This window comes from Drosophila bipectinata, chromosome 2L (genome assembly GCF_030179905.1).
Source record: "Drosophila bipectinata strain 14024-0381.07 chromosome 2L, DbipHiC1v2, whole genome shotgun sequence".
Classification (NCBI taxonomy): domain Eukaryota; kingdom Metazoa; phylum Arthropoda; class Insecta; order Diptera; family Drosophilidae; genus Drosophila; species Drosophila bipectinata.
The window spans coordinates 9,644,790-9,657,903 of record NC_091736.1 but is presented as its reverse complement, the minus strand read 5'-3'; the positions used below and the strand labels follow the sequence as shown (position 1 = coordinate 9,657,903).

At 39.1% G+C, this 13,114-nt stretch overlaps 2 protein-coding genes and 1 long non-coding RNA gene across 5 annotated transcripts; 2 read left to right on the top strand and 1 right to left on the bottom strand.

Annotated features, from left to right (window-relative positions):
- The first annotated feature begins 1,089 nt into the window (after positions 1-1,089).
- Positions 1,090-1,986, top strand: LOC138925830 (uncharacterized). 3 transcript variants are annotated; one of them, XR_011442061.1, is made up of 3 exons: positions 1,090-1,167; positions 1,411-1,474; positions 1,628-1,986. It is a non-coding gene; the product is annotated as an uncharacterized lncRNA (long non-coding RNA). The 3 variants fall into 3 exon arrangements; XR_011442063.1 differs by lacking the exon at positions 1,090-1,167 and adding an exon at positions 1,174-1,312; XR_011442062.1 differs by lacking the exon at positions 1,090-1,167 and adding an exon at positions 1,174-1,351.
- A 2,716-nt stretch (positions 1,987-4,702) lies between these two features.
- LOC108126756 (C-type lectin 37Da-like) lies at positions 4,703-5,444 on the top strand. The gene is made up of 2 exons (XM_017243437.3): positions 4,703-4,819; positions 4,881-5,444. The coding sequence occupies exons 1-2, from the start codon at positions 4,729-4,731 to the stop codon at positions 5,348-5,350; spliced, it is 561 nt and encodes a 186-aa protein (XP_017098926.2). The 5' UTR covers positions 4,703-4,728; the 3' UTR covers positions 5,351-5,444.
- Positions 5,445-6,755: 1,311 nt separating this feature from the next.
- LOC108126759 (FUN14 domain-containing protein 1) lies at positions 6,756-7,384 on the bottom strand. The gene is made up of 2 exons (XM_017243441.3): positions 7,242-7,384; positions 6,756-7,175 (listed from the first exon to the last, which is right to left on the bottom strand). Exons 1-2 carry the CDS (start codon positions 7,267-7,269, stop codon positions 6,808-6,810), a joined length of 396 nt encoding a protein of 131 aa, XP_017098930.2. The 5' UTR covers positions 7,270-7,384; the 3' UTR covers positions 6,756-6,807.
- Between the last annotated feature and the right edge of the window lie 5,730 nt (positions 7,385-13,114).

Genomic DNA, 13,114 nt, shown 5'->3' with positions numbered 1-13,114 from the left:
GTGTCATACCAACCTCCTAATCACAGCAATTAGTAATTACGCAGCCGCCGTCCATACCCGCCTGGTTCACACCTGCCCTGGCACTTATCCCTTTTAATTAGGCGCCACCAAAAGGTGAACATTTCTGGGCCCAAAGAGGCAGCCAAGTGGTAACTCACTGACTCTTTTCTGCCACCCAATACCTCTGCTGCCGCTGCCTTCTGCCGTATCTGTCAGTTTGCTTTTGCTTTGGCAGATGCTTACACTGGAAGAGCCAAACGCTTTGGGCCCATTTCTAATTTTCATTTTAATTATTACAAGTATTATTCTGAAAATCAAGTGAGCGGCAACTTTGGCAATTCCCACATTCAACCTCACCGACACAGCCAGGTCCGCCCCGTCGACAGCCGGAGGCAGCAGTCGGTGTGGCAGCTGCTACATTTTTCCGTTTTCTTCCCCCGCATTCTGCCCCACCTTTGGCCCAAGCTTCGCCCACCTGCCGCCGTGGCTTTCTCCCACTGGAAACCCACTGGTGTCTGTGTGCTATCATATTTCACGCCTATTAGCATTTTAATTTAATTAACAATTATGGCGACAGTTTGAGTTGGCTGTAAGGAAAATATACGATATTTCGGGGTATCCTAAAAAGGCAACGGAAAAGGGTTTCCCGCCGGGAACATCGCGTCTCTTTCAATCCGATAGCAGAACGCATTGGACTCGCAACTTAAAGTGAAATTGACTCGTTACAGAAGTTATACCCTTCAGGCTTCAGCCAGTTTCCATTATTTTTATTGCCAGCGAGCTCAGTTGCAATGTTTGACTTTGAGGTTGAACTCGGTAAAAATTTTCTCGGTAACTTCATTGCCAGACTGACAAAGCGCCTCAAACGGAGGGATATTAGTTTCCGATTCCGGAAATAATTCCACGTAACTATTTGCACGTAATGCCAGACAGACGGGCAGGTGGCCAGACAATTTGGCCGTTTGTGGAAATCAGATAGAAAGTTCAGGAACGCCCACCAAGTGAGATATATGTAGGGTCGAGTATGTTGAGTAGAGGTGGAGAAACATCGATGCCAACATCGATGTCATCGATGTTTTCGAAACATCGGTAACATCGATGTTTTACCGGGCAACATCGATGTTTTTCCATCTCTAAAGCACTTCGAAGAAGATTGACGAATAACTTGTAAGTATATCAGAGGTCGGCACGGCCCTATCTCGGGGGCATAGGAAATTTCTCTGCCCGAGCTCTGCCACACACACACAGTATACATGTGTGAAACGTCATGCACACAGCCTACTTTCTGCTATTCGTTACTTACACTAATGCTGTAAAATCATATCAATGTATTGGGGTGCCGATCCCTGAAGTATATCATTTTATTACATTATTTCATTATAAATTACTAACAGAATATTTTAAATTTAGTGATATTTGTTGGTGGTGTTGGCGTGAGTGCGGAGGCGATTAGACATGGACAGATTTTTGAAAAGTAAGTATTAAAAAGCCAAGATTTTATCACGAATTTATGCACGTGCACATGTATACATTCATACATACGTTCACATACACATTCGTGCACTCATTTTTACTTTTGCATTGAACTGTGGTTGTACTTTTGCATTAATATGGCATATTTTTATAGGAACAACAAACAAGCAGCCACGATCGGATGAGGAGCCAAAGAGGAGGAAGCGTGATGTTTCTATGGCTTGGGATCATTTGGATCAGGAAGGACAACTCATAAGTGACCGACGGACTCGGCTATCATCGACCGTTGTCGACAAACTTTTATTCCTTAACAAAAACAAAAATATAAATAATATGTAAATATGTATATATGTATGTATATAATAGTAAAGTAAGAATACTATAGAAGAAAACGTAGTATAAGGTTAGAATAAGGAAAGTGGGACGTATATAACAATTTGTTTTTATCTTTCTAAGTTTTGTTTTTATTTTATATTTTTATAATAAAAAGGATAATTTTGTTTATGTTGGAAATTATACACTTTTTAAACTTTAATTCAACTTCAAATGAACCAAAAGCACTTAAATTTGTTTTTTATTTAAAACATCGATGTTTCATCGATGTTTTGCGCCAAAAACATCGAAAACATCGATGTCCGCGAACATCGATGTTTCTCCACCTCTAATGTTGAGTCTCTTGCCTGTATGGACAGGGCCAAGGGTGAAGTATCCATAGCACTGTAAAATAATTGAAGCATATGGCTTTGGTGTAACGTGTCTAATAGTTATTATGTTAATAATTGAATTAAATTGATTCACTTGATCGCACAATCAGACCTTTACCAATAAAATTGAATTGTTGTCATAACAACTTATCACCTGACCAGTTGTAGTTTTAGGTCTAGTTAGTGGCTGTGGAGCAGAATAACAATGAAATTTATTCCATCATCCTGACCATCAATCAAACTGGTTATGCTTTTTGTTTTAAGCTAAGCCTGAAATACAAATGAAAATTCCTGCGGTTCCATTGCTTGCCACAAATGGATTTAATTGCAGCTAACAGGACGAGGGAAAAAACAGATTTTTTTCAAACATTATCCTTAAAAGGGTATAAATAACATTCAAATTAGATTGTTTTTGCTTTTAACATAAATATAAAAATGATTATTGAAACATTGCTCAGATTATGAGAGGGTGTTTTTTCAAAGGAAATGGTGAAAATTAATTCCTGTTGTCATCTATTATTATATATTTGTTAATTTCCATTATAAATGTTATTCTAAACCTTTCAGTATAAAATTGAACTTGTTTTCTTGTTATTTTTTCCATTGAAATAATTGCATTATGCAGCAGATAGATTTAAGCACTTTTTCCGCTTTAATAGTTGGCAGTTTGTGTTCACCTTTACTCTGCCATAGGTTAGCCCCGAAGACACAATGGGTTTACTTGACTCTCATTCGTGTTTTTGCCACGTTTTTCCGCTTTTATGTTAACTACAAAGGAAGCAGCAGTGGCAAATGAAGAGGCTGAGAGTCAAGAAGAAAGAAAAACATGGGGAAAGAAAACCTGGCAGAGGGGCAGGACTTTTTGTGCGATGCGAGACGATTGCAATTGCAATGCCGATGCTTGTATTTTACCCTGGACTGCAGGCAAGCATGAGAATTTAATGAGCAACCACTGGTGGAGCTTTGAAGTTTAAGTTTTTTTTCATTTTTATCCCATTTTGTGGAAGGAGTAGGTTTTGCAGTTGGAAAGTTTGAACTGTTGAAGTTTTAATCGAGTTATTGGCAGGCTGGGCAAAAGGATGTCGACAATTAACCCCGCCGACTTCAGAGAGCAAAAGATTTATTTTGTTTCGGATTAGCTTAGTAATGTATTTATTTCAAAAATTAAATTTATACAAGAGGAAACACCGACCTGAACCGACCAATTAAATATTCAACTCCAATTGATTACCTTTCTATTAATGCAGGTCTACCAAATTAATTGCACAAGCATGAAATCAAATTTATTAATTTCATGGCCATGGCTGGCCGTGGCTATTTTCCATTTGGCTATTTGCGGTTTTGTGCAAATAGTTTTGGTCTAATTGTTAGAAATATTGCGCCATTACATACATAAACAGTACTTAGACGGCAGAGTTTCAGTTCAGGTTTTGATTCCATGTGGTTTGTTCTGTTGGGTAAACAATAACACGCCGTTGCTGCTTGAATTATTGAAATTTGATTTTGTGTTGTGTTGTATGTGGAATCAGCAGAGCTTAAACGTTTTGTGGTAAGGTTGGTGGCAAAAGTTTGCATAAGCTCTAAATTAATATTTATTTGCCATGCATCAATACCAGATGCAAAGAAACTTGCGGAAACAATAATCAAAATTTGTCAATTACAGATGCTTATTAGAAAGTTATACGGCACACGCTGGCGAATAGCCAAAATATAAACTTTTGGGACACTTTTTAGTCAACATCTCGTACACATTGAATCCGGCTTGACTTAAAATTTGATCACTTTGAATTCAGCGCCTCAATTTTCTTAAATGCTTATTTATATATCGAAAATATGGGCGGAAATGTATAAGACTTTCCGGATAAAGAAGTAGATCTTCGGGAAACATCTTCACAGCTGAAATTATTATCAAGTAAAATGCATCCAGACAAACACACATACAATTTCAAATTGAAAACATCCAATTTTTAGTAGTTTTTTATATATATATTTACACAAAAGTTAATTAACTCTACTTAAATGATTACATTTTGTTTTGGAATACAAGGAGGAAAAGACAAATTCTATAATTCCTCTAAAAATTATCTGACTCAGCTAAATGTTATAAGCCAGTAGATTAGATTCGAATGGAATAGTGTAGATTAGCCATTAGAATAGTTTGGCACTAAAAAAGGTACTTAAAAAATTTATGAACTGGCGCTATAACGAGATTTCAGTTTTATGGGCGAGAGCGGGCGTGGCTAAATTTGGACACCAATATACGGATACCATAAAAGTTCAAGTTCCCAATCGGATAGTTCAAAAATAGGCGTTGCAAAAATTTGAAACAAACTTGAATAAATATTCCTTCATGAATAAATTATTTAATTAACTTTTAACTAAAATTTTAAACTTCAATAATTATTATGCCAGCACTTTCTGCTCTAGTGTAATTTAAATGTAATTAAAAAGTACCTTGTTGAAAAAAAATTATCATTTATAATGAGCTCAGAGTATATTTTTTTACTTATATTGCATAGATGCTTGGTTTTCTCCATCAGTCTCCACCAAAATGCTGAAAGCTACGGTTCTATTTACTTTCTTACTAGCAAGTGCAAAAATAGGATGGACCTATGAGGAGTTTACCTATCGAATCGACGAAGGTAATAATAATAACAAAACACTAAAGTAAATACATCAATAAAATGTCCAATGTTAAATTAGGAAATTTAATTGGCGCGAAGCTTAACACGGAACCGTTTATACCAATTTATAATGGATATTACTACTTTGGAAGAGAGTCCCTGAACTGGTACGAAGCCTACGAGAAATGCCGACAATTCAACTCCGAGCTGGTTACGTTCGAAACTGACGAAGAGTTCGATGCTGTGTCTAATTATCTGATGTCAGGTGAGGGCCGCGGAAACTTCTGGACCTCGGGTAATGACTTGGCCCAAAGAGCTAGCCACAGGTGGTTCACAAGTGGAGAGAAAATAAACAGCCAGAGATGGGCGCCTAATCAGCCAGACAATCATAGCCAAATAGAGAATTGCGTCCACATGGGTTTTATATCTCCTTATTCCGAGAGATACGAACTTAATGATCGTCCTTGCTCGCACGACAGTAATAGCCTATTCAAGTACATTTGCGAGGCCCCCAAGATACAGACCATTTCAATAGTGGTTTGGAAATAAATCGATTAATGAAACAAATTCTTTAATATCTTATATGAGATATATAATTTTGTAATTAATATTGGTAATTTGAATAAAATATTTTTGCATCAGATACTTACAACCTGGCTGGATACCATCCGCGCACCTGTATATATGTTTAGGGATAACAATATTAGCGGCTGATGTATTCTACACTACTTTTTTTTTATAATTCCAACTAAAATTTAAATATTATAAAGGTAAGCTACATATTTTTCTATGTGCAGTAAACCTATTCGCTCTTCTTGCTAAACACAAAGCTAATCAGAAAGTAAACGCTCAACTTAATTTATCGTTCGACCCTCTAGCCTGCAATCTTTCAATTAATTCCAGCCACCACCTGGGTGCATACCTTACTAATTGGGTTTATCAATGCTTGGCAATGGGGTTTTTGCATAATTAAAACGTCTAGCTTAACTAGCCTTAACTACGTTCGGTTTTTTGGACGCAAAAGAAAACAATTTTTGGCTTTTGCAAATGCAAATTTCATTGCTCATACGACATGTGTTGCCGGTTTCATACGTGATGCATGTGGCTCGGTTTGTTCACCAGTGGTTCTGTTTCTGTTTAAATTTGATTCCATTTGTCGGCATAGTTCTCTGAACAGCATCGAATGTTTATTTTCGTTGGGTTGTATCCGACATTTATCAGTATTGGTCGAGTAGAAAATGGAAGATTCACATGAGCTTCGACCAAATGTCGAATAGTTATTCAAACGTGACTTGTTGTACTCGCCAGAAGCTAATACGATAAATATTTGAATATAATTTGGCCCAGCTTCTGGACTGCCACTCTGCCACTCGAAATACAAAAATTCAGTAAAATGGCAACTGTCTCCTGTTGGATTATTCGTGTCCTGAATTGGATTTCGTTCCGGGTAATCATCTTCTTTCGGGCCTTTTCACTCCATACATATGAAATCAGAAACGCCCAGCCCGGACGGACTCCCCCAAGACCCTGAACATTTGGCTTGGTTATGAAAAACTTTGCTTATGCATAAATTTTGCCAGCCGCGAGTTGAAAACTGAAATGTTTAAAAGCGCATGAAAATGTTGTTACAACTTTGAAGTTTTTGCAGGATCGTTTTTATGCTGTTCACAAACATTAACTACGAGCAGGAGAATGTGTGTGCACCTTGAAGGGCCGTCCGGGTATTTGTAAGCGGTATTAAAAGGATTTCTATAGAATTTTTCAAACTTACCTGCCCTGTTCTGCATGCAAAGAGCAAATTTACAATTGCCTTAGAAGAGCATAATTTACTAGTTAAATGTTTTCATTTGGTTTTGCCATTTGGAAATGAAAAACCAAATGGTTTTTGGCATCATTTTTGATTCAGCAGAAACTAGAGTAGCACTCCACAAGTTTAGAAATGAACAGCTCTCAGTTAGATGTTTGTTAGCATTTGCCGTTTTTACTATTTAAATATTTTAATTTGGTTAAGCCCAGCCAAAACCCAGCAAGAAGCCCCCCAGAAAAGCCACACATAATCGCCCGCTAGTTGCGCAGAGATTACATGCCTTTTCCCGGAGATGTAAGTTCCTGAGATGGGCCTCCTCCGCGGACAGTGCGTTGGAGAGTCTACGCTGTGCCCGACTTTGGTCCTGACTAGGCTGTGAAATTACTTTGACAATGTCTAGATTAAGAACGCCGGCATGGAGGGCCAATTCGATGATCAAAATTGTACCACCAGCAGCCACGGCCACCAACTTACTGGCCTTCAGTAGAAAGTAGCCGGTGAGAAATCCGCCAGCAGCGCCCAGACCGATTTGAGGAAACGGCGATTTCGGGGATAAATTATTCATTTCTGTGAGTGTGGCAGTAATGTATTGGCTATAGCGGCAGTCTCTAGATCTAATGGTCTCCTACGTACTTTCCTTCGCCAGCAATAAATCACTCATTTTGGCTGCTTTTTCGTCAAGGTTTTGTGCTTTTTTTTGTAATTGTAAATTACTTTTTGTTACATTTTTTCTTGAGTTTGATCTCAAAGTAATTATGATGATAGAAATTATTTATAAAATAGACATTTTTTGGTTCAAGATAAATATCTTTAAATTACTTATTAAATATAGCATATGAATTATTTTCTACAACTAAAACTAAATGAACTCTCCTAAATCTATTTATTTTATTTGGTCTACGGGTAGTATGATTCATTTAAAAAGAAACTTGGAAAAGCTTCACCAAGAGATATTTATTAAAATGAAAATGTTTCTGGTATGGAAATGGTCGAAATTCAACAATTTTGAATGTGCTTAAAATATATTTTAGGACGTATAAGGTTTCTTTTTAAGAACTTTCCATTCCATAGATAATTATATCTTCTTTCCATTACTTTTTTATTATTTCTTCTTAAATTTTCTTAAGTGTACTCAATCGTCTTTTCACTTGGTCAAGAATAGAAAGCCAGTTAAAAGTTCAATTGCCTTGAATACGTAAATGGTCTCTCCTCTGTAGAATGCATTTTGGTTTTTTGGTGTGCCAGGGGTTTTATTTAATTTATCGTTCAATTATGCGCCCAGGAACGCCCCAGTCGAGTGGCGGAGGCGGAAAGTGCACCAAACGGAGGCTTTTGGAGCTGTCGAGGTGTTTTCGCTTATCACTAACTGAGAATCAAATTAACAATGAGCACGCAAATTGCCACAAATGACTGCAGGACTAGGACCTCGGGACAGAGGGAACTGCACTATTCAACTACTTTTCGAGCGATTATCTAAGAGAAGTAATACAGTCGTTTAATGGTTTTCGTACAAACCATTTCTCAGGCACACAGCGACCGGAATAGCCATAGCCCCTTGGCGCTTCACATAGTCAGAAATGCAGTGTTTGAACATTTAAATTGACATTAATAGAAAAAGTAAAATGTAAAACTGTCTTGGCAGACAGAGAGAATGGCAAAAACCATACATGAAATATATATGAAACAGAATTCCATTCGGCTATAAAATGGAAACTCAACTGTCCAAACAGAAGCCAACACGATCCGAGTAATCGAGTAACAATTTCTGTATAAATTTGAAACGTGTTTGCCAAGGCGGAAAAAAATTGGTTGGTCCTTTGGTGTCCTTTTTTTTAGGAACTTAATTTATTATTTACTTTATATTTTAACCTTTTGAAACTTTTTATTTCAATAAAAGGAAACTTAAACAGTAAGTCATTGTTCATTTAGTTCAGATGGGAAAATGCATTTTGAATGTAAGCATATTTTAGCGACAACAATTAAAACCCCTTCATAAGTAAAATCTGCAAGAGTAATATATGTTTTGTATATTTATACAATTTAAATGCCAACTTCAGGGTCCTCGCTTTAGCCATATGGTTAATAGGATGTGGGAGAACTAGATGGCTGGAACTGGCCGGCAACTTTGGATACTTGTGGATGGGCGAGCTCTTGCCTGTTGACATGCTGTAAATTTGAAAACAGTCATCCAGTGAATAAAGAGTCGTATGTTGGCTCAAAGCAAACGCTCAGTTCCTCCAGCTGCTAGTTGGGTGTTTTATTTGTGTGCGGGCCGGAACAACAAATTAACTGCGGTGAGCAGACGAGGATTGGGCAGACTGCCAGAGTGGCTGGAGAGACGCAGGCGATGAACGCAGTTTTGCGGTTCTAGTTGATGGAAAATGGGAAAGCATATCCAGGACTAGGTAAGTGAAAGGATCCGAGGGCGCAGGAGAGTGTGTTACCGAGCTAAATGGTTTGTCTGCTTTGAAAAATTAATTTAGATGTTGCAAGCTGATTTAGATACTCGTCGTATTTATATCAGAAAGTATAAAGTAAATAAAAAAGAGTCAACATAGAATATTGCAGTCTACTTTGAAAATTATTTGAAGTCTAAAAATAGATTGAGAAGACCAACTTATTTCAGTTAGTAAACTCCTATAATTAGAACTAGGGTCCAACAACACCTTCAAATGCTTTGGTGTTCCTTGTAAATTATTCCATGATGTAACAACAATTTTGGGAATTATTTGAGACATGCAATTCTCTCCTTTCTGATCCCACTGATGCTTGAAAGTTTTATATGCTGTGCGTGCTAGATGAAACCTTTTGGGTCAAATTAGTGAAACACTCACCGCACAGCTTAGTCCTGGAGTGTCCCGGAAGGTCCTGCAACGTTCGTTCGCACTTTGCATAAATTCATGGGAGACTCGACTTTACTGTCTTTATGTTGCTGAATTTTTACGCATTTTATACGTGACTCCTGCCGAGGACATCGAAAATTCTTTGGCCCTTTCTTGGCCAAATGTTTAATGAATAAATTAGAAAGGGGAAACCAGGTGGGACAGAATCACATTTTCGTAAGCAGTGTTTTATTTTTCTCCATGGTTTTGTCAACGATTAGGACGAAAAATAATTTTATAATTGTTATGGGTTAATGGTGCAAGTGACAGCACTTTATATTAATTGTTTTAAGTTCTTTAAGAGAGTAATTTAATCAAAGTATACACAAATTTTAACATTACAGATCCATGAGCATAGGTAGCTTTTAGATAATTTTGGGATATGTGGTTGTCGTGTTATTTTAGGCAAGACTCTAATTAAAATCCGTTGCCATGACGATGTCACACAATTAACAGAAATTTGAAATTTAGCTTTGGCAGTACAGCTTGAAAATGTAGTCTCTTGGCTGCTATTTGGCAATTGTGAGCCGAAAAGAATGTCTGGCTGTGGGCCGAAAAGAATGGGATTGTTTTTTGATTAATGGGTGTGGGGCTGGGAATTTCGACTGCGCTTCCACCAGTTGGGATTATGCATTAGAATTCTGCTCCCTGCCTGTTGGATTCTATTAACACCCCACTAACAGCTGAAGGCGTTACATTTCCCGCCTCGTCCTGCCCCAGACTGGTGCTGTTTCTCTTTTTTTTGCGAGCCGGAATGCTTGGTGTTTGGTGTTTCTCTGTGTCGCTGTCTTCAGAGTAACACATGTCGCCACTTAATGCGCTGGGTGAATGCAAAATGAGATGGGGTGGGGCTGCTGGGGTGCCTCGGTTGAAATGTGGCAACCATGCTCCAGCTGACGCCATTGGCAAAATGCAACAAGGAGGCGTCTAAGATGTCGTGTTGCATAACTCCACAGCTCGAGGCAATTCATTTTTAAATTGATGGCATTTTAATCTACGGAGCTCTTATTCCACTCGAACAGACCGAAGAAAAAATAATCCGTCATACGGAAATACTCTGGGTATCTTTATTTTCGACCTCCCAGGGGCTTATTCAATCTGATTTCACAACTCTTGGGTCCGTAATTAAGCAATGTAATTGATTAATTGTCTGTTGGCTGACACATCGGTTGGACCAGAGTCCACAAAAGCCGAGACTACTGGGCTGCGCGAAAAAAATCAGCAATCAATGCAGTTGATTGTCCAGTTAACCCGGCAGTTTCGTTGGGTCCTGAAATGTTTAACTACCCACAACCTCCGAGCCTTGAACCGACAGAGCTTCGAAAAAATTATCGTTTGTGAAAAAATGAGGGGAGTGTATTTTACTCCCCACTTAATTGCATTAAGCAAAAACAGCGCTCTTAACCTATGATTTAAGGTGGCTGATTGAATGAGGTAGTTAAATAATCTTAAAGGACTAATGTCTAGCTGTCATGGCTGAGGCTTTTGTTCATATTTGCATGTCAGTTAGTCTACCACAACACAGTGTCATTGCAAATCCAATTAATACAATACCGTCTGGCCATCAAGTTGCTGAAGAACCCAACACACATTAAAAACTGGTGAGTCGAAGCATCTCTTATAAATTTATGTGCTGCAATTTCGAATTGTCAGGTCAACCAACAGGGACGCCTGGGGATTCCAATAAAGCTCGGATGCCGGGTAAGTCAGGAAATTAGAAACGTATGCCGTTGGTTGGCCTGGACTCTAGACCCTAGAACACATATGTATGTAAACACCCGCCACCTCCCCCCAAAAGGGACTGCAACAATGCAATCCAAAACTCAAATGCAAGGGCAACAGTTGCATTTCCTGAAAGAGGAGCTGGGACTCGGGAGTGGGGACTCTGGAGTGAGGAATAGAACACTGAGCTCGGTGTTAAACGAAATTCATGGTACCGCTGTCTCTGATGGCAGGGACTGTTTGAATGCCATTTCCGTTTATGAATTGCGCCGCCCAAGGGGCAGTTTAGATACCATCTGGCTTGGTAAAGATGAACTGTTTTGGATTTGAGTGGCTGTTTTGTTTTGTTTTCGTTTCGTCTGAACCCGAAAAGGAAGCCCTGTTTTTAAAGAGCCCTTTTGGGTTGTCGTATCGGAGATTTGAAGGCGCAATATAGAAATTCAATTATGACTTTGACTGGGGTGCCAAAACGGCACTCGTGTAAATGCATAAAACGAATTTGTTTATGGCGCTGCGAGAGGCAACTGAGTTTGCGACATGAGGCAACGCCTTAGACCGATGACTGCAACCGACACCAGTCGGAGCCTGCTCTCCACATGTCGTCCCGATTCCCAGACTGGGGGACTGCCAAAAACATGTAAAAACGAAATCCCCCAATATGTTTATGGCCAAAGTTCAAAGACTTTTGTTTGTCTTTTGATGGGGTGCAAATCGAAATTGAATTTCGCCGGGCTAAGCCCGAAAATTTTTTTTCGAGCCCCAACTCCGCCACCAGCTCTCCACCCTCGTCGTCGCGTTCGCTTAACGCTTCTCTCATAAAACGCAAACATTTGCAGGAAGAACGCCCGAAATGTTTCGGCCACATAAATCATAACAATGGCCATATTGTATATGTAGAACTGCTAGTAACAAGGCCACTGCAGCCCCTGCTGCCTGCTGCCACTACTGCCACTGCTGCATGTCGCACTTGTATGTGCGCTGCCACAAGCATACAAAAATTAAAATCAAATGCAATATAAATCTGGTCAAAATGCTGGAAGAGTACGTGCCAGATGCTTTGGGACATATTTTTTCCGGCAAAGATAAATCTGAAATCACTTAAATCGGAAGCTATTCATATTTTTTCAATGTAATAGTTATAGTAGTAAAGAACTCTTGTTAAATGTTTGGAGAAATTATAAAGGATGAATAATCGTAAAAGCATATCTTCCTTCATGGGTATCCTTCATTCGTAGCAAATATATAACTCGGTCAGTTCTGTGGAAAAAACTTTCTTTTTTATAAAATTTATTCCTTCCTATAGTTTCTTTTTTTGACCGCCCATTGTAAGTATTGTCATAAATTGTGAATTTTTCAAATGTTTGCCATGTAGGCGAGGGAGAGGGCAATTTTCTAGCAATTGTAAATCTGATTTAATGCCCCCACAGAGAAATGGATTAGCTAGAGTCGGAAATGTGTTGCAAGGATGGTCGTCGCTGGGGCGAAAACAACACTGACATGGGAAGCCTTAACAGCTGACACTCGACGCGGCCTTTTTCATAATTAAGTGGCTCATTGTTGTGGCCCGAGGGGCCAGATTCTCGTCTAGCATCATTAAGACACGTGGCTGGGATCGTCGTCTTAACAAGCACTTGAACATCACACGGTAAGCTGAAAGTGCAATTTGTGTTGACAACATAAACAGCCGGGGGCCGCGGCCATGTTGCATATTGCATATTGCAATGGCAACAACTGGAGTGCGAGCTGCGTCAAGGATAGGCCGCGGGCGGAATGCTCGACATGCATAGAATGGATGCACCAAGAAGCAACGTCTCAGAACACGCTTTCGCGCCCACTTGCCTCAAAGGCGTCTAACGATTTTCTTAGCCCGTTTTATGATTACGGGCCCGAGGAGGCTTGAAG

What these genes read in the sequence shown, in the direction of transcription:
- LOC108126756 (XM_017243437.3), top strand. Translation starts at nt 4,729, where the DNA reads ATGCTGAAAGCTACGGTTCTATTTACTTTCTTACTAGCAAGTGCAAAA. An exon ending in TACCTATCGAATCGACGAAG is followed by an intron (nt 4,820 to 4,880) that starts GTAATAATAATA and finishes ATGTTAAATTAG; the next exon opens with GAAATTTAATTGGCGCGAAG.
- LOC108126759 (XM_017243441.3), bottom strand. Translation starts at nt 7,269, where the DNA reads ATGAGTGATTTATTGCTGGCGAAGGAAA. An exon ending in TTTATTGCTGGCGAAGGAAA is followed by an intron (nt 7,176 to 7,241) that starts GTACGTAGGAGA and finishes CCACACTCACAG; the next exon opens with AAATGAATAATTTATCCCCG.